The 20290-nt window shown below is 33.2% G+C and overlaps 3 protein-coding genes across 3 annotated transcripts; 2 read left to right on the forward strand and 1 right to left on the reverse strand.

The window, feature by feature from the left end:
- Window positions 1-676: 676 nt before the first annotated feature.
- Window positions 677-7953, forward strand: LOC113391378 (zinc finger protein ZFP2-like). The gene is made up of 8 exons (XM_026627326.2): window positions 677-924; window positions 1881-1994; window positions 2619-3062; window positions 3870-4174; window positions 4773-4991; window positions 6059-6170; window positions 6821-6925; window positions 7803-7953. Exons 1-8 carry the CDS (start codon window positions 799-801, stop codon window positions 7944-7946), a joined length of 1569 nt encoding a protein of 522 aa, XP_026483111.2. The 5' UTR covers window positions 677-798; the 3' UTR covers window positions 7947-7953.
- A 2818-nt stretch (window positions 7954-10771) lies between these two features.
- LOC113391394 (uncharacterized) lies at window positions 10772-12450 on the reverse strand. Its single transcript, XM_026627354.2, has one exon. The coding sequence runs from the start codon at window positions 12236-12238 to the stop codon at window positions 11411-11413; it is 828 nt and encodes a 275-aa protein (XP_026483139.1). The 5' UTR covers window positions 12239-12450; the 3' UTR covers window positions 10772-11410.
- Window positions 12451-13168: 718 nt separating this feature from the next.
- LOC113391375 (PR domain zinc finger protein 5-like) lies at window positions 13169-19861 on the forward strand. The gene is made up of 9 exons (XM_026627322.2): window positions 13169-13390; window positions 13794-13907; window positions 14683-15225; window positions 15889-16091; window positions 17156-17263; window positions 17499-17699; window positions 18314-18425; window positions 18817-18921; window positions 19711-19861. The coding sequence occupies exons 1-9, from the start codon at window positions 13253-13255 to the stop codon at window positions 19846-19848; spliced, it is 1662 nt and encodes a 553-aa protein (XP_026483107.2). The 5' UTR covers window positions 13169-13252; the 3' UTR covers window positions 19849-19861.
- The last annotated feature ends 429 nt before the right edge of the window (window positions 19862-20290 follow it).

A 20290-nucleotide genomic window follows, 5' to 3' on the forward strand; every position in this document is an offset into this window, starting at 1 on the left:
ACGCGAAGGGCCGCAGTTGAGTTACATCGACACGACCCCATAACTTCAGCGACCCACGTTAAAGACGGCCATGGCCCTAGTTTTAGTGGGTAAGAATCCAACATAACCCGATTCCTAGGGCTTGAGTACCTTTCCACTGCGTGAAAAAACAAAAGGTTTTGCGCGTGCTTAATCACTATGTACTATTGCCTTTCAGAAATACTATATTTTGTGTATAATTTATTAAAAGTCATTATTTCTTGTTTATACCAATGTTTTACACTCGACGAAGTACTTTCATATGTTTGCTTAAAAATAATAAAGTATAATAATAGTAATACAGCTGGTATGTTATAGAAAAATACAAACCAATGTAAGCAGTGTAAATAATTTGTTAATATAAAAATTATACATATTTTAGCGATAAAGTTGTTAAATGCCCAATTATAGAAAATATATGAAACTATACTTATAAAAGTACTTTCTTGAGGTATTACACATATTTTAGCTATTCTTTTAAATTGATTGCTTAACTTGATTAAATTATTATAATTCCTAAGCCACTCTTATATATTTTTACATCAATGATATTTAAAAATCTAAATCAATATGAAATAATTTGTTAATTACGTCATATTGTTTCTAAACTTACATCAGACTATGTCAAATAAATGTCAGAAGTCAGTCAAAATATGACGTCAAACTTGTATTTTACGAATTTTGAATGGAATTACGAAAATAAATATTTTAAATGGTTATCTATGTAATAAAATTGTTGTTATTTAATTAATTTATAAGTAAAAATATCAACAAAATAAAATGAGCGTTAAAGTTGAATTAGATACCGTCTGTCGCGGTTGCTTGAGTAATGATCGTAAAATTGTACCTTTAAAGAATAACGCTAGCTTATTTTTTATCCTTATAGCCGACCAATATATACCTAAAGTAAGTAACATAAACTATATTAAATATCTATAAATCAGCGATTGCAGTTAAAATCTGCTCATATATACCCTTGTCACGTGAAATCTCTCTGGTGGTATTTGTATATAATTTGATGGAATTTAAATAGAAAAACAGTTTATTTCTCGCACTAGACGATATTTTGTGCATGAGACTTAGGCTGTTTTAAAGATATGTTTCTTTTTATTGGTTGTATTTGTTTGAATTGAAGTTATCCATAAAACATTAGAGTACTTTTAATAAGTGTAAAACTTAATAGGGCTAACTGACAAACTGGAACTGGAATAAAACAAAGTTGATAGTCTGTCTGAGCATTAATAAAACCTAGGTGATAGTATTTAGGCGAGCCTCCGCACAGTCCAAGTATAAATGCATACTTAAAGTAACTGCCTGTAGATGTCATACTGCTGGTCTTTCACTTTACGGATTCGTTTTGGAGCTGTTTCCACTATCCTGCTGCTGCTGGGTTGGCTGATAACATTGACACAAATTAAGCATATGAAAATTCAATGTATGCAGTTACACCCACAATCTTTGCTTAATTTTCAAGTGTTCCAACCACTTATCTTCTTGAATGAATAAATATATTAAACGATTTTAATTAAATAAGCTGGAGTTCTTTGGCTGCTTTTTCTCAAGTATTCAATATTCGATCAGGTAGTCGTTTTAATTTTGTTTATCAATAAGTATAATGCTTCTATCTATATGAATATTATGTATGCAAAAGTAACTCTGTTTTTTCTGTCTGTTTGTTGCTCTCCACAGCCAGACCACAGAGCCACATTCAATGGAATTTGTTATGAAACTAACTTAAATTCCTATGAAGGACATAGCCTTCTTATGCCTAACACCAGACAACCAACCCCTAAAATCAGAGTGAAGCAGTCGTTGACAACCAGCGTTTAATAAATGATTTAGATAAACCTTTCTGCTTACAGGATTCAAACTATTTCAATATGTATCTTTGCTGGGAGTGCGTCGCCTTTTTGAGGAAGGTGGCCCTGTTTCAGAAACAAATACAGAAATCGAAGGATATCTTCCTGGACTGTTGGGTAAGGTGTTTTCATGAGTGAATGGCAGAAAAAGAGAAATAAAAACATAGTTATACATATTCTGTGATATTTCCTAATAGTTCTGCTATATTATGCACTGCGATCTTCATGACTGATAGTTAGTTCATTATAAACCAAAAGTGCTTCATAGGCATATTTCAATACTTACATACTTGAGTAAAATATTTAAATAAAAATGTTTGAATATTGTATAAATGAAATTTTCATGGGGAACACTGGTATCAGTACAGACTCTTGGTGATATCACAGTGGTTTCCAAACTTCAGATGTTTTAAATATTTTGTTCATAAATTCATTGTACGACTGCACAGTCTGGTACAACTAAAACATACTTTGTCTATGGTTCATAGAAGAGATCACAGTACTATTGGTGTGTTTTTGGATTTATTCAAAGCATTTGATTGTATAGCACTCAAACTCTTTCATATTAGCTTAGACATTTACTATGTTAAGGAGAAATCTCTTGAAATTTGTGCTTCACAATTAAATCAAAGAACTCGTTTAGTTTCTTTTGTGGAAATTAAGTCTGTATTATAAGTAGGAGTTCCATAGGGATCAAATTTAGGTCCTGTTTTGTTTTTTAATCTTTATAAAATATTGCAGAAACAACCAAAGCCAATGGAACCAATGTCGCATTTAAAAATGGTACATAAAAATGACTACGATCTTACAATAGAATATGATGAAGCTGACATCAAATTGAATGAATTACAATATGACAAAGTTATAAAAGAAGAGATGTTTGATAGTTTTGATAACAATACAGACCTATTTGATAGGTCGGATTACACAGATAATATAGAATCTAAGCCAGTGAAGGAGAAGAAAATTAAAAAAAAAACAAAAAGCAAAGTTAAAATGACAGAAGTCGTTTACATAGATGATGAGAGGGATAGATATATGTCTCAAGTTCAACTTAGTATTAAGGAATTGGAAATGTTAGAAAGAAACAAGAGAGGTAGAATTAGTGGAATGTCTTATCGTTGTAATGTTTTGGTTAAGAAAATGTTAGCTGCTAAACGGAGGGATGTTCGTCGCTGTGATAATGTGAGTATGTGAAAACTATAATATATATTTAAGGACTTAATGTTAATAACTCTTATACAGGGTGAATTACTATCAATATTTAAAGGTACATGATTCTCATTCGAATTATGTGAGAAACGTGTTTGGACGTAAGTAAACTACCGCGCGATAGCTGAATGTACCTACCTACGTACCTGTTTTGTGTCAATAGTGCACTAGGGTGTCCACACGACGCGTAACTAATTTATTACATAGCTTTTTGTCATTTATGATCGTCAAATATCAAGACCTCAAATATCGTATTTAAACAGTCATGGTGTATAATTTAAAAAAAAATTATATTTTTAATTACTTCAATTCGGTAACATATAAATTCAGGGTTACATTTCAGTAAAATTTAGGGGGGGAGGTGACTTGGAGAGATTTTATTTTTTTAGTAGTGAATTCACATGTCTAAATTTAAAAACTCAGTAAAGTGTCCATAGCCCCTCGCAAAAAAGTTACCCGTGTCGAACTCTTAGGGGCGGAAATCTTCCATATCAGAGATATCAAATCTAGAACTTTGATAAAATTTGTTTTCAAAGTACATACTTTAATTTTTACAACTGGGGCATATTTATATACAACTAGCTACCACCTTGCCTCGCTCGTATTTAAGGGGTTGAGCGTCATCTGTTAAGCATAAAGAGTACGCCTTCCTTGGTACTTCATAAAAAAGTCAAATTTCATCAAATTCATATCCGTGCTCTGTCTGTGAATGTGCAACAGACAAACAGAGTTATTTTTAGATTAGATTTTATTCATATGATTTAAATTTTTTCACTCCAGTCCGAGCCAAAATGCGCTCAGTGTGAAGAGACGCTAACAACTCGTAAAGAACTGCAGGAACACTGGCAACGTCATACGATAACAACATACCAGTGTCGCTTCTGCGGCTACCACGGGGACGACAGCGATGACGTCATGGCTCATCTCAAACAGAAGCACAACAAGATATACAAATGCAAATGTGGCGTGGAGTTCCGTAGCATACGCGAGTACTATAAACACAATAAGAATTTGCATAAGAAATTTGATTGCGACCATTGCAACCGTCGGTTTCAATCGAAGGCGACGATTGAGAAACACATGCTGTGAGTATTTTATATTGCTTTAAGAGAATGTATACAAAAAATTTAATTTCCGGGTAGGTACCGCCCACTCATCAGATATTCTACCTCTAAACAGCAGTATTGATGTGTTTCGGTCAGATGGGTAAGTGAGACAGTAACTTCACAAGGGATATGATCTTAGTTTCCAAGGTTGGTGGCGCATTGGCGATGTAAGGAGTGGTTAATATTTCTTACAATGCCATTGTCTATGGGCGGTGGTGACCACTTGCCGTCAGTTGGCTCAATTGGTCGCCTAACTGTATCATAAAAAAATCTTCACCTCTAAGCAGCAATGCATTGTTGTTCGGTTGAGTCAGTTTAATTACACGCACAAGGGACATCTTCCCAAGTTTGGTGACACATTGGTAATGTAAATGATGGTTAATGTTTGTAACGACGCCAATGTCTAGAGATGTTGGTGACCACTTATAATGAAATAGTCTCTTCGTTAATTTTTCAGTCCATTTATTAAATGTAAAAAAAAAACTTACAGCACGCGTGTCAATTTCAGTGATTCAAGTCGTCATCCGGCTCGAAGGACCAAATTCTTTTTTTAAGCGATAATGTTTTTTTTTTTCAGCCAGTGCCACTTACCGTATACGTGCAACATTTGCCACCGTAACTACAAGAGTTACAAAGTATTAATGAATCACTATTTCGTGTATCACGCGGAAAGTATGAGGAAAGTTAAACAAGAGAAGCCGTACTGTGTCGAATGTGACGTCACGTTCGAAAACGAATATCTTTACAAGCGTCACCTCAGGTCCGCCGTCGCCCATCGACCCAAAATGGAAGTGAAGTGAGTACTGTTTGTTTAATTAAACAATTTTAAGTTGAGTTTCGATTCGTGATTGGGTGGGTTTAAGTACGACAAGCCTATGCTCTATTCCAACCGTAACAGGAAAAAAAGCCGAATAAACAACGTTTGACGGCAAATTGACGCGATGTCATTGGTCGAGAGATTAGTCAAGCTGTGATATTCACTGTGGATTTGCGTGTAAATGGCGTTTTGAACGTCGATGGAACTGTTATCGGAATTTTGGAAGTAGAATTGAAGTGGATATAAGTAGTTGTAATAGTGTTGTATTGTAAATAAATATATGTTAATCATAAGCTCTTAGTAGTGCACGATGTAGCTTATTAGCGAATATATAGTGGTTAGAACGCGTGCATCTTAACCGATGATTGCGGGTTCAAACCACAGGCAGGCACCACTGAATTTTCATGTGCTTAATTTGTGCTTATAATTCACTTCGTGCTCGGCGGTGAAGGAAAACATCGTGAGGAAACCTGCATGTGTCTAATTTCAACGAAATTCTGCCACATGTATATCCACCGACCCGCGTTGGAGCAGCGTGGTGGAATGTACTCCAAAACCTTCTTCTCAAAGGGAGAGGAGGCCTTAGCCCAGCATTGGGAAATTTACAGGCTGTGAATGAAATCAAATCGCATGAAATACGTAAATCTAAGGTTTATTTACCTTTTTTCCTACTTCCATTGGAATAGGCTGTATGTCCTTCCTTGGGCATACCAAATATCATCGAATTCGGTTTGGTGAAAGCGTTAATTTCGCATAGTCAGGCAGACTGTCAAATGGGCAACCTGTACCGGTGTTAAATTTCAAGTCTTAACTACTAAACTGATCATGATAAAATAGCGTAATACTTGTCAAGGGTACAGAACTGGCGCCCTTCACGCCTCTGAGGACGAAGTCGCGTTCGGAATCTAGTTGACGTTAAAAAACGTGGGAGTGTCATTTTGTTGACTACTAGACCGGATTTATAAGAATGCAATTGTATTTTAATGACATACTCTGTGATTTAAATCGTGGAAATGAGTAACTACTGAGTTTCTTGTCGGTTTCAGAGTACCTTGTCCGGACTGCGGCAAAGTGTTCAGTCGTAAGACTTACATGACCAATCATTATAATTTAGTTCACGTGAGAAAATCGAAGCATTACTGCGAAATATGTGACAAGGTACGTTCTTCGCACACTTAACTTGGGGTTAAGGCTTTGAACTGGCTTTTCTCGGTAGGTACCAGCCACTCGTCAGATATTCTACCGCCAAACAGCAGTAATCAGTGTTGGTGTGTTCCGGTTTGAAGGGTGAGGGTGCTATACGAAATAGTAACCATTCCTTACATCGCCAACGCGCCACCAACCTTGGGCAACTAAGATGTTACGTCCCTCGTGCCTGTAGTTGCACTGGCTAACTCGTAACCACCTAGATGTCTCAAAACCCACAACAAAGCGATTTTTAAGACAATTTCTGCCTCACACAACCACTCTGTGCAACCAGCTTTCGCCGGCGGTTTTTTCGAACCGATACGACTTGGGAACCTTCAAGAAAAGAGCGTACTCCTTCCTTAAAGGCCGACTATGCATCTGCAAGCCCCCCGGTGTTGCAGATGTCCATGGGCGGTGGTAGTCACTTTCCGTCAGGTGAGCCTCCTGCTCGTTTGCCACCTATGACATAAAAATATATATATATATATTATTGCGGTATGGCGGTAGAATATCTAATAAGGTACCTACCCAGGCGGTCTTGCACGAAGCCCTACCGAGTCGGTCGTACCTAGTAATTATGTAATTATTGTTTATAGAGTTATTATGTTTTTTTTTTCTAGTACTTCATAACCGGCTACGCGATACGCACCCACAAGAAATTCGTTCACGAAAAACGAGAAAAACCGAAGGATAAAATTTGTGAAATATGCGACAGAGGATTTTTTGTAAGATGTGTTATATTATAAATAGTTATCTATACGTATAATAAAATCGGAGTGTCTGTCTGTAATATTGAAACACACGGTACATATACCAAAGTAACATTTTAAAATAATTTTCTAGATATGTTGTACAATTTTAAAGCTTCCGGCCGCGTATGACTTTTGTCAGGTTTTTCGCAGTATGTGTTAGCTAGGTCAGTGTTTATCTGTCTTCATTCCTAATCCAAATTCGTCCAGCCGTTTTTTTATGGCGTATGACCATCTGACGGTTAGTGGTCACCACCGCTCAAAGACAATGGCGCTGTAAGAAATATTATCCATTCCTCACATCGCCAATGCGCCACCAACCTTGGGAACAAAGATGTTATGTCCCTTGTGCCTGTAGTTACGCTGGTTCACTCACCCCACAAACCAGAACACAACAATATTGAGTAGACTACATTCATCAGATATTCTCCCGCCATACAACAGTGTTTGGTTAGAATATTTTATTAGAATATTCTAATAAAATATTCTATTATGATTCTATTATGATTTGATTAGAATATTTGATGAGTGGGTGGTACCTACGCGAGGGGTAGGGGTACCCTACCCTATCACCAGGAAATAGAATCCAAATTTTCTCATTTTGTATAACACCTACAGACTTGAAATTTGTCAGGTAGGTTCCTTATAGGGGTGTAGACATCCGCAACGGATTGTACGAAACTCCACCCCTAAGGTTGTAAAACGGGGGTTGGAAGTTCACAAATTTCGCGCGGTTAAAGCCGCAGGTTCAGCCACTCACACTGTTGTAAAATATTAATATGTTGTTGAATAATATGCTTTATTATTATTTGAAATAACTTTATAGTTAGTAATGAATTTATTATAATTTCAGACGAACCGTGTGCTCATTAACCACAGAAGGACACACACAGGCGAGAGACCCTATAAATGTGCATACTGCCCAGCTGCATTTGCACAGAGATCCGCTATGAAAACACACGAACGAACTCAACACAAGAATTACATAAACAGCTGATCTTAAACATTGTTTTATTTAACCTTAAATCTATACTATACCCTGTTCAAGTTAGCTTGATCTTTTTGACAGACGGGCTAGTGATGGGAAACAGAAAATATAACATATATAACAGTCGATGGAACGATGGAATGCGTAATGCAAATTAGAATTTTAAAAAAATTTAGTTATTTTTCTAAAAAGTGTTATACCAGCTAAAGAGACTCCAACCAAAAGGACCCCCGTTCGTAACAATAACTTAACAATGATCTTTAATAAGGATTTTTGTAATCGATATTTGTTATAGTTACTGCCTGTTATTCGCGTCCCTACGGTCCGACCGACGTAACATCGTACAAGCGTCTATTATTTTCAGTGTATCTATTTAAATTTTACTTTGAAGCAATAATATATAATAGAAAGTTTTAAAATTATCGGACAACGCTCGAATCTTTAGGAACTTTTGTATTATATGTACATTTTTTTAATATTTTTACAATTTTTAAAATCATTAAATTACCCCGTATAGATTGTGTCTGTAAGAAATCCTAACCATTCCTTATATCGCTAATGTGTTGCAAACCAGAGAAACACACAAACATACAGTCACACTGAGTCACTTTTCTAACTGGAACCCAATAATACTAAGTACATCTGTTTGTTAGTAAAAAATGTAGTGGTGGTACCTACACTAACGGGCTTGTACGAAGCCTTGAAATTTTCTTGTAGACTGTTGCGTGCGTAAATATCTTCTAGTTTTTTTAAGGAACAACTATCTCCAAGAGAATTTTTTAATAAAGGTTAATTATAATGTTAGTAACAAAGTCTTGTCAGACATAACCTTGTAAATATAGTACTTGCTCCGGCTTCGCAAGGTCGCAATTTATTAACAAAGACATGATATTATAAATATAATTTATAACCTATAGCACTTAGGAATAAAGTTTAGGGTTAGAATTAGATTACAATTCTGCAAGCAAACAAGAAAATGTTATATCTGTATAATATTAGTATATTATAAAGAGTTGTATTTTAAGCAACTGACAACCTAGCATAATTTATATGCTAGATTTTAAGAGATTCGGCCCCCTATATTGGGTATAAAGGGGCCCAAATCTCTAGATTCTGAGGTCTTTTGATAGGAAATGTCTAACTAGTTAAAAAAAGTAATTGTCTATGGCAACATCTGACAGGGAATTTCCACTGTGGCCGAAGTTGTTAACGATGACATATCTTGGTGTGCGTGACAGCTACGCTTGACACGTCATACTACCTTACTAGTGTGCGTGCACTTAATGGACACCTGTTGCATTATTTTTTATGACACATCCTCAACTTTGAAAGTCTATAGACACACAAATAATAAAATTTAAAAATAAAAGATATAAAATTCATACATATTTATTTATTCGAAAATATCTATATTACAATAATTATATTCATATAATTAATTCAGCCTTATAATTACATATTATAACTTATCATTAATATAATGACATTAGATTCAAAACCATTCAGACAGATAAAGATTGTACAGGAAAAAACCAAGGATTAAAAAAAAAAAGTACCACAGAGGGTATATTATATTTTTTTGACGCTCCATCTGAACGTAACTCCATCGTCGAGACTAGACGTGATTATCAATTTGTATGACTTATTCCAACGGCAGGATTACAGACTCTAAATAGCTCTGCTACATTATACAGTACAAACAGATCTTGATTAATATATTTATTTATAATAAAACACTATTCCACTTAAATACTTATATCCACTTTAATTTTACTTCCAAAGTTCGGATAACAACTTCGTCGCTATACCGACATTCACTTACAATTCGCAATGAACACCATAGATTACGTAAATCTCGACCAATGACGTAACGTCAATTCAAGGTCAAAGTTGTTTATCTGTTTAACACCTCCTGCCATTGGAATAGACTAAAGGAAACACCAAAAAAGTATAGAAACGTCTGTGATATGTCAGGCGACCAAAATATTACAGTATAAAGATGAGTGAATCGCTTCAATTTGATTCGACTACCATAACCCTTCGGCGGAAAACTATTCCAGATCATTTCCAATTATCCACTGATAATGTTTTAGTAAACTCATAAATAGTAAAAAATGTTGCAATAATAAATAACTAAAAAATTTTACAATTCATTTACATCCTCATAGTTGGTTATTAATAATAATAATTTTACGAGTTTCCTATGTCTGGGTTATTGCTTTTCCGAATCAGTGTTAGTTTTAATTTTGACTATAAATATGAAAATGATTATTATTAATTGGCAAAAAGAAATATATATTTCAAAAAAAAAAAGAGATGTCACGGTAAACTTGGTTGGAACAAATTTCTTTATAAGAGGATACAGATTGTCTCACCAACATCACATACAATGGAGTAGACTCGATAGAGATGACTTCGAGATCGAGATCACAGCTTCTATTAACGACATTATTTTTAATATCTACTATGTATTAAATGAGATAATGTTAGAAATTAATGACACACTTGACAACAATTCGATGACAAGAAATGAAATTGTGTATACTAAAAATTCTGCATGAATTAAATATATAAAAAAATTCAGTTTCAATAATATTATATTAAGCTGTTTATAATACAAAGATATTGAGACAAGAAAGAGGGTAGGATCTGCCAGTTAACTCTACTGTAAGCTGTGTAAAAGAACTTCATTCTAAATATCATTGGATATTTTCAAAAAAACACTTCTTAAGGAATGGTCTAATGGATGTCGTAGAAATTCTTCTGATACATGAGGTCTTTCTTTCATCACTCAGTACGTAGATAAACACAAATTAAGAACGGCCAAGCTCAGTGGTACTTGTTCATAATTGTAAATAATAAGTCTGATTGTATATAATCCAAGGTCATCATGACCCTACATACATTTCCATACATCGGTTGTGATAATTAAATATTATATTTATATAATGTAGAATAAATATATTTAAAAACCAGTCTAAACCAATGATTACGGGTTAAAATCAACTCAAGTGCCACTGATATCCATGTGCTAAAATTCTGTTAATAATTCATGAGCTTGGTGGTGAAGAAAAATATTAGAAGGAAACCTGCATGTGTCTAATTTCAATGAAATCGTGCCACATGTGTATCTACCAACCTGCATTGGAGCAGCGTGGTGGAATTAGCTCCAAATCTTCTCCACAAAGAGAGAGACAGCTTTTCGAGCCAGACAGAGTGTTACGTTGTATGACATTAAATTTATTTCCATTCATGAAAAATCTTATTGTCATACAATTATTGTATACACTACAGTAGAATTATGATCGATCTATCACATTTGTTAAATTATTATAAAGATATTGTGACCGTCGTGATTGCTTTTGTTAAATTGAGTTTCAAAATTATGTTTTAAATCTGTAAAATATATTCAGAGTCTATATACCTTCATTCATCCTTATTATATATTTACAGTATTAAAATCTAGATCAATCTTAGTAGGAGACAGGCGGAACCTGCGGCATCATATTTGTGTAGATACACTGACTCTCAGGTTTCATTTGTTGCATCGGCAAATGTGCCATAACATTTGGCATTTGCTGCATGGGCTGTTGATTTTGTTCGGGCGGTTTTTTGTTTTTCTTCTCGCATTTCTTAAACTTAATACCTAGTTTATTTAACAATATTAACCGCAACGACTCTTTACCACCACGATAATTAAGTTCATGTTTAGCAGCGGCCAGTATTTTACCTAACGTAGGAACTTCTTTACGCATCGAATAACTGTTAACTATGCCTCTTAGTGCACACAGTTGGAAATAATCTAATTGTACCTTTGTTTTGCGAACTCTTTTCTTTTTAGGACCGGCCATTTTCGTATGAGTAGCTTCAGCGCGTAGTCCTTCCCTCTTTATGCGTTTTATCGTACTCTCTGACAATCCTGTCGCTGCACAAGCGCGTTTTACAACGTTTTCAACAGGAAACGCGTAACCTCTGTTTTGTTTTTCACTTTCAAAGAATTTAATAACTTTGTAAATTATTTCTCTAGCTTGTCCGTCAATTGCTTCCTTCTTCTTCTTCTCGATTCGAGGTTTCAAAAGGTCCTCCGATGTTGTTTGATCAGGATTTTGCGGTATGTTTTGGTCCACTGGCTGAGCCATAGGCGCTGGTTGGGATAACGGTATCTGTATGTGCGATACAGGCAGTTCGTGTAAATGTGAATCCATTTTAACGTGTGCAATGTTCGCGTCATGTATTACAGGCGCTTCGTGCATATTATGGGTGTCCATTTTCACATTTATCGAGACATCATGTATTTCCATATTCCACTAAATGACATTTATTACGCGTAGATAATTGATTAAGATGTAATTTAATCGATACGCTATTTATGTTTAAGTTAAAAGGCAATTGTTATTATGAACTTCACTTATATTTTGTATAAAAATTGTTTATTTACGATTACAAATAATGTTCTAATGAAAAATAGAGCCGCCATTATAAAGTTATAAACAGACTATGACAGATTATAAATATGCGAACATACTTATGCTATGTCTAATGTTCAAAATTCATCTCTCTTAAGATACAAAACTTTTATTTTCGCATTACAAATTTTGTTTTACATTAATTTTAACCAGACGTTTTGTTAATTCTTGACAATATATTCAATAGATTGTATAAGCGGCAGAAGTAAAAAAAAAATTCATCATACCTATTATGACAATCAATTCCATACTTTAATTATAATATATAAAGATATTATTACAAGATACGGGATGAATACGATGAAATAAACGTTAATTTAAATAACAGAATATCATCGCAATTCTTTTTAAAAAAAGACGTTTGGTTACATTACAAGTGACATTTATTATTATTATATCAAAATGCAGGATATGGATAATGAAATATATATAACCGCAAAATTTTCGTTCTCTACGATAGCCAATAATGGTCTATAGTTTCAACTTCTTTCATCTTTAATTGATTCTTAGGCATTCTCTACATGGCATCATATTTGTTTATTAACAACATTTTCTGATAGTAGATTCTTTTCTAGTATCCGGAGCTTGGACTGTACATCAATTATTATCAAATATTTCTCTTAAAATAATATTTAATCAATCATAATCAAAGTTCTGTTCTAATAAACTGAAGGTAAGCCTGTATGGTGTATTACTTTTGCGTTATCGAAGAATTTAGAAAAATGATGATTGATAATGACATTTGACAATTTGTTGTCTAAGGGGCAGTAGTAAATAAATTCATGTCATCATTTGTACTACATTTAATTTAATTTTTCAATAAAAAAAGCTAAATTCAAGTTTGTTGCAATGAAACGGAAGAAAATTGATATAAGTGAATATTGTCGCGGCTGTTTATCGAAAGGCAGACGTTTGATTCCAATTGATAATCTATTTCATGTGTTTATCAAAATAATGGATGGTGAAATTCCTAACATTGCAGATCTGGTAGTTAAGCAATCATTTCTATTTTTTTATTTATAGTGTTACATTTATATTAAAGAATGAATATAATTATCAATATCCAGAGTTAATAAGAGCTAATCATATCAATTTGTATAGTTCCCTTCCTTCCTCATAGTGGGAGCTTGGACTATGTATATATTTTTGATGGAGGTAGTTTTTTTTTAAACAATTTTATTATTTTATTTTTTCCTAAAACTTTGTTTATTTTTTAATTCATAGATTGTTTTGTATTATTCGTATAACAGACTATCAATATACATAAGTTGACGCGAATTAAGAAAAAAATAGTCTGATGTTTTTTTATCTTTTGAAAAAAATATGTAATAGAAAAAAGTATTCATAATATATTCATAATATATATTACTATGAGAGTTCTTTTTTTAAGGTTAACGTTCCAAAAATGTGTTGGGAATGTCGAGCTATTTTACGTAATACCGAACACTTTATAGGAAAAGCTAAAACTGCTCATGATTTTTTTACAGGGACAAGCAAAAAACTGGTAAGTCATTTGTATTGTACATTTGTAAGCTACCCTAGTATGTATCTAAAAAATCGATTTAAATTATAAAAAAATGAAAGTCTAATTTTCTTTTTTTTTATATACTTATGTCAGAACACAAAACATTGTTAATAAAACAGTGTATTGTTACGATTTTCGATTATTTATATCTTTAGTGAAAAATGAGAATGCGTCGAAAAAATAGTAGCCAACTGTTGGTCACTAAGTACTCATACACTAGTAATAGTAAAGTACTATGACGTTTATCGAGTGTCAAGCGTAGCTGTCACGCAAACCAAGATAATAAAGTTGAGTCATTTGTTTTGGTTCTTTTGCAGTGTGACAATCATTTTACAGATATATAAATAATCTGACGTTAAGAGAAATTTAACATTTATCGACAAAATTACTTAAAACTTAATAAAGATTTTAGTTTTGTTTATACGTTTTTTTTTCTAGTTTCACGAAATAACTACTTAAAAAAATCATATTAGATATATAAATAGATATCGAATATTTTATAAATATAGAACCTTGTCAAAATCAATAATCTTGATATGAATTGCCTATTGTCTTGTTTAACTACTAATTATAATGCACAGTGATTATAATATTTACTTATAATTATTACAAAAGAGTCCTTCGGCGTAGACTCTACAACTAATCAAAGAAAAGGACATTTAGATATAAACAATATTACCAATTTCTACTAAGGGTTATATCCCTAATACCTATAACGCAATTAGAACCCGAAGCCTTCTGTGTTTATTTTTAGGTTCAAGCCCAGAGTCTCTCGAATCTTACATCAGTAATAAAAAATTACAACGCAGATGAAATATTCAATGATTACGAAATAGAAATTAATGTCAAGATCGACGACATTTCATTACAAACTGATACACAATTAGACGTTGATTTAAAAGAGGAATATTTATCTGACGATGAGAAAATCGATACAGATTTTAATGAGGATATCAAAGAAGAACCTCATGAAACAGAAGGTAATGTTAAAGAAGAAACAGATATCCAATCATTGAAGAGCGAAGACTTTAAAAATACAGTTAAAGAACAAATAAGAAAAGAAAAACCGAAATCGATGAAATCCAAATATAAATTTATTTGTCTTCAACAAGGGAACACAGATAATCCTCCGTCGTTTAAAAAGATGCCAATAAATGAGGAGGAGAGGATATATTGGAGGGAACAGGATAAGACTGCGAGGAATTATCGTTGTATGCCATATAAATGTGACCTTTGTATCACTGGTTACGCAAAACTGAAGTACTACAATCAACATGTCGGGAAATTTCATTCTGAGGTGAATAGTATTTAGTTTATAGTTTGTTAGTTGTTATTGTAGTCGGATAGAACTGTTCTGTAATTTACTTGGTGGTAAGACTTTGGGTAGGTATCAATATTCATCACATATTCCACTGATAAACAGTAATCTTAGTATCGTTATTTTCCGGGTGATGGGTGATAGGATTTTGGATACCATATATAATTAATATATAATTCTCAAGCTTGTTTGACGACTTAAGGGACAGCTAATTTGTCTTACATGTCAATGTCATTGGTGTTTATTTTGCAATAGATTACTCATTTGACAGTCCGTCTACTTGTTATAGATATAAAACATATATACCGACCACTACGGTCGCCCTCCACGCTAGCCAACTGTGTTCGAGATATGCCGGTTCTTCTCAGGTCAGGGTATTTCCTTTTCCAAACCGGTGGTAGTGTTCCATTTGAATATAAATAAGTGTAATGCTTCTATATTGAATAAAGGAATTTGAATTTGATACTGTAGTGAGCAAGTAGCAGGGCTATTTGCTCTATATGCTTACTAAGTTTTACTTGTTTTAAAGCTAGCCACAAGATCAACGAGGTAGCCATAAATAAATCGATGTTTAATTAGTTTTGTAATGAACGATAAATTGATAGTTAGAAGACAGTATTTATAAAGAAGTTATTTTTTCAGGCGATCGGTAAATTCGAATGTGATATTTGTAAGAAAAGATTAATTAACAAAAGTAAGCTCACGAGTCATATCCGAAATCACTATATAAAGTACGTATGTCTGGTGTGTCAGTATGAGAACCATCGCAAGTGGAAGATGACCGCACATCTATCCTACGCTCACAAAAGAGCTGTTATGTGCTTGACGTGTGGTTTGAAGTTTGAGTAAGTTATATGTTTATAATGAGACATTTATTGTTATAATATAATAATAATCGTCCTGTTACGGTATTGAATTAAATGTAAATGTAACGCTACTATCGTTTCGGAATTTAATGTACGGTCGGTTTACAGTCATAGACATTGGGATTATTATTTTTTATTGATATTTCTTCAGGGCTAATTGAGAATCGGTGGAAATGAGTCGCTACTAAAATTTTTATCAGATCCTGTCAGTAGAATCTACATTTCGAACTGGTTGTCGATTTCCGTCTAATTTATCTCTCTAAGTGTCTGTAACAGGACGATTCAAAAATACTTTCATAAGTTTACTGGAATACAGAATATTTTGATTTTGACTTATTAAGCATAATTAGACTATCAATAGGCAGACAATATGTGATTTAAGACCGTCTGATTCTTTTAACGTGACATCATCATTAGCCGATCCCAATCCAATGCTGGTATGGTATATATATAAGGGGTGCCAAAGCTCCCGATTCTCTTCATATAATTCGGTTCGGCCACTTACAATCATTGGTCAACCTTACATACGTAGGGTAAGCCAACCTAGGTTCCTCTAGTTCTCGCTTGATCTCGTCTGTTTCAACGACCATCGGTCCTTTAATATACATGATCAGTCCTATATACAGTATATAGGACCAATATCTCCGGTTTCGTCGATCGATCGATTCGATTTAATTACAATGACAATTATTGCAACATTGACGGTTTACCACCGCCATGTTTTACTTTAAAAAATGCCAGGGTTGTAAGCATTGTTATAACATAATAATAATTGTTTAATAAACTCATTTTTTATCTGGTATAGTATAATCAATTGTTTATTGAATTAATTTTACGTATTTTTCGAGATAAATGGAGCAGCTGGAAATTAGTTCTGTGTTACGACTCAGATATACTCTGCTTGGCCTGCTGGCTTTAATGCAACACAAAATTATTATACGTGAAATTTAAAATACCCTTATTTGTTAAGAGCGTGAGAATAAAAAAACAACATTTGTATGTGTCACATATTAATAATATAATTTGTTTGAATTTTATTGTAGAAAAAACATAGATTTCTACAAACATTATAACGTTCTACATGCCCAAGTGATATGTGATTACTGTGGTAAGAAATGGAGCAATAAACAGCGTCTGATTAGGCATATAAGGTAATAAATATTTATATTATTTTATTATATAAGGATAATTTTATCTCCAGCATATTCAGTTTTCTTATTTTGTCTGGTAACTATTTACAAATTAATGAATAAAAGTAATATTCGATATAGCACGTTTTTCCAAAATTTTCATATTTAACTTTCGTCGAATTTCGACCACCGTGCGAGCTCTAGCTAGAAGTGAATATATGTAAATATGTAAAAAATATTTATTATACATTTATAGAATGCGTCATTATGAACACAGATGTGATATCTGTAACCGTAATTACTCGTCCTTCGACACTCTCGCTCATCATACCAAATTGAACCACGTGAAATCGAGGACGGAGGAGTGTTACTGCGTCGAATGTAACATACAGTTTGAGAATATAACCCGGTATACCATGCATTTGAAGAATAGTGTCAAACACAAGACATTTGTTGGGTTAGTATTCGACTTACAGAAAAAAAAACCTGACAGAATTTCGATAGGTTTTATTTGTGCATCATATTTATCCTGCCGTCTATTATATTATCAGCATTACTTGGTTTGGTTGTGTTCCGGTTTGAAGAGTGTGTGAGCCAGTTTATCAGGCACAAAGGTCATAACTTCTTAGTTGCCAAGGTTGGTAGTGTATGATGATTGCTATGAACATATGAAATGTTACAAATCAAAAACTAGCCAACTGTATTGGAGATATTATACCTACGGCAGATGTGTGCGAACAAAGTCAAACACTATCATTGTGTGATCCCACTGTTGTCGCTTCAAAGCGTGAATGAATTGGGATCATGTTCAAGTCTAACGGCTTTACTATATAGTTTATATATATTCACTGGAAAACCCAAAAATAAACGTTTTTTTATCGTTCAATTCGAGATTTAATTTCGTGACACCTTTTTATTTAGTTTTGATCATGATTTAACTTGTATAATAGATTTTAGTTTTGCAATCGATGTAATATTAGAAAACGTTATAAATTATTTTTCAAATTAAAACAGGTCCAGAATTTTACGACTTGTTCCTGGTCTATATAATATTTTTTTATAATTTTTCAGAGTACCTTGTCCGGAATGTAATAAAGTTTATCACAAGAAAACTTCAATGAACAATCATTACAAATACGTGCATCTTAAGAAGACGGCACATTATTGTGAAAAATGTTCTAGGGTAAGAAATTCATTACATATTTGCACACCGTTGTACAACCATCACAAGTTGTAGAGGAAAAACCTACTAACAATTACATACCCTTATACAGTATGTTATGTAATTTACTTGCTCATAGGGCTTGGGGACAGTTTGTCTGGGTAGATTCCAGCCACTTATCATATAACGCCAAACATCATTACTCAATATTGAAATGTTCTGGTTTGAAGGGCGAGTGAACCAACTAGAAGAACGAGAAGCAAAACATTTTATTTTCTAAGGTTGGTGACGCAATGCGGTGTAAGGTTAATATTTCTTACAGTACCAATGTCTATGGGCGGTTACCATTTGCTGTTAGGTGGTCCATTACAAATAAAATTTATAACTTTATGCGTATCTTCCAAACTTGCAGTACTTCCTCAATGGTTACCGCCTCCGTCAGCACCAAGCACGGACTCATGATAAAATAGCACCGATCAAAAAAAAGATTTGTCCCCATTGTGGGCGTGCATTTGAGGTAAGATATTGGATTTGAATTTTAGAAGCGAAGGCTTTTAATTCACGTTAATGTAATACTGAACAGTGTATATTTTTGTTTGAGTAAGTCAGCCAGACCAGAGTGTATATTATAGTATGTCTAAGTGAGCGAGTAAAAGGTTAGATATAGTCATTGTATTGGTACTTATTCAAAATTAATTTTGCTAGTAGATATGTATGGTGTATAACGTTTTATAATTAAATATGGTTCAGTAAAACTTAGTTCACATACATGTTAATAAGAAAGTGACACATCACATCAAACAGTCAAGAATCAAATGCACAGAATTTATATATATGAAGAAAGAAGTACAATAATTATGTAGCGAATGCATAAGTTAGTGAACTTTTCTCGGAAGACAAAGGCCTCGTCTCGAAAAGGTGAATCTCCACTGGTGAGTGGTGCGTATCAATGGCCATATTGATGCGCTTATTTATAAAAGGGTTGATACATAATTAGAAAGAAATGAACCGGAAACATTTAAAAAAATTGTGATCCTGAGTCTTGTAGCTATCTTTGAAAGTTCCCGCTAATTTCTAGCAATAAGTGGTTGTAATTTAATAGCTACCTGAGTTCTTCCGGCCCAGTCAGCTGTTAGCGGTGACATTCATTGACTTACATGACATTTAGTTATGGGACGTTATATCATACATATCTACTACCAACTTGTTGTAAATAATCATTAATATTATTTTATTTCAATTTATTTTCATTAATATTAAAATCTAAATGTTAATTTGCAACTGAACCTTAGACTATGTGTTTCAGACCAATCGCATCCTAAATAACCATGTACGCACACACACTGGCGAGCGTCCCTTCGTGTGTGACGTCTGTTCAGCGAAGTTTACCCAAAAGACAGCTCTAGTTGTACATCAGCGATCTATACATAAAATAAGAAAATAAATATCTAATAAATATAACTTATTTACATTATGAATGGAAATACAATAAATGTTTTTATATAAATTAATTTTTTTACTCTCAAAATTTAACTAATTAAATTTAATGTGATTATATATTATTGAATTTAATAAACTGTGTGGTATGTTATTATTTCGTCATCAAGTTGCATAGAGAAATAAAATACTATTTTTTTAATTATGTTTACCATAATGTACAAAAGATACGTTACCACTTATATTAAAACGCAACCACTAAAAGTTACAAAGTTTTCAAACTTGTCTTTTCTCAAGATGTAATGTAAAATTTAATATTAAAATATTAAATAAAAATGATCGTGACTAAAATTTCATAATTATTGTAATTTGTAACTAAAATAAAGTGTCCATAAATTATTTTTAATAGCCTGTGGTAAACTTAATATTATCTGTGAAATCGTATTTTG

This window comes from Vanessa tameamea, chromosome 31 (assembly GCF_037043105.1).
Source record: "Vanessa tameamea isolate UH-Manoa-2023 chromosome 31, ilVanTame1 primary haplotype, whole genome shotgun sequence".
Classification (NCBI taxonomy): domain Eukaryota; kingdom Metazoa; phylum Arthropoda; class Insecta; order Lepidoptera; family Nymphalidae; genus Vanessa; species Vanessa tameamea.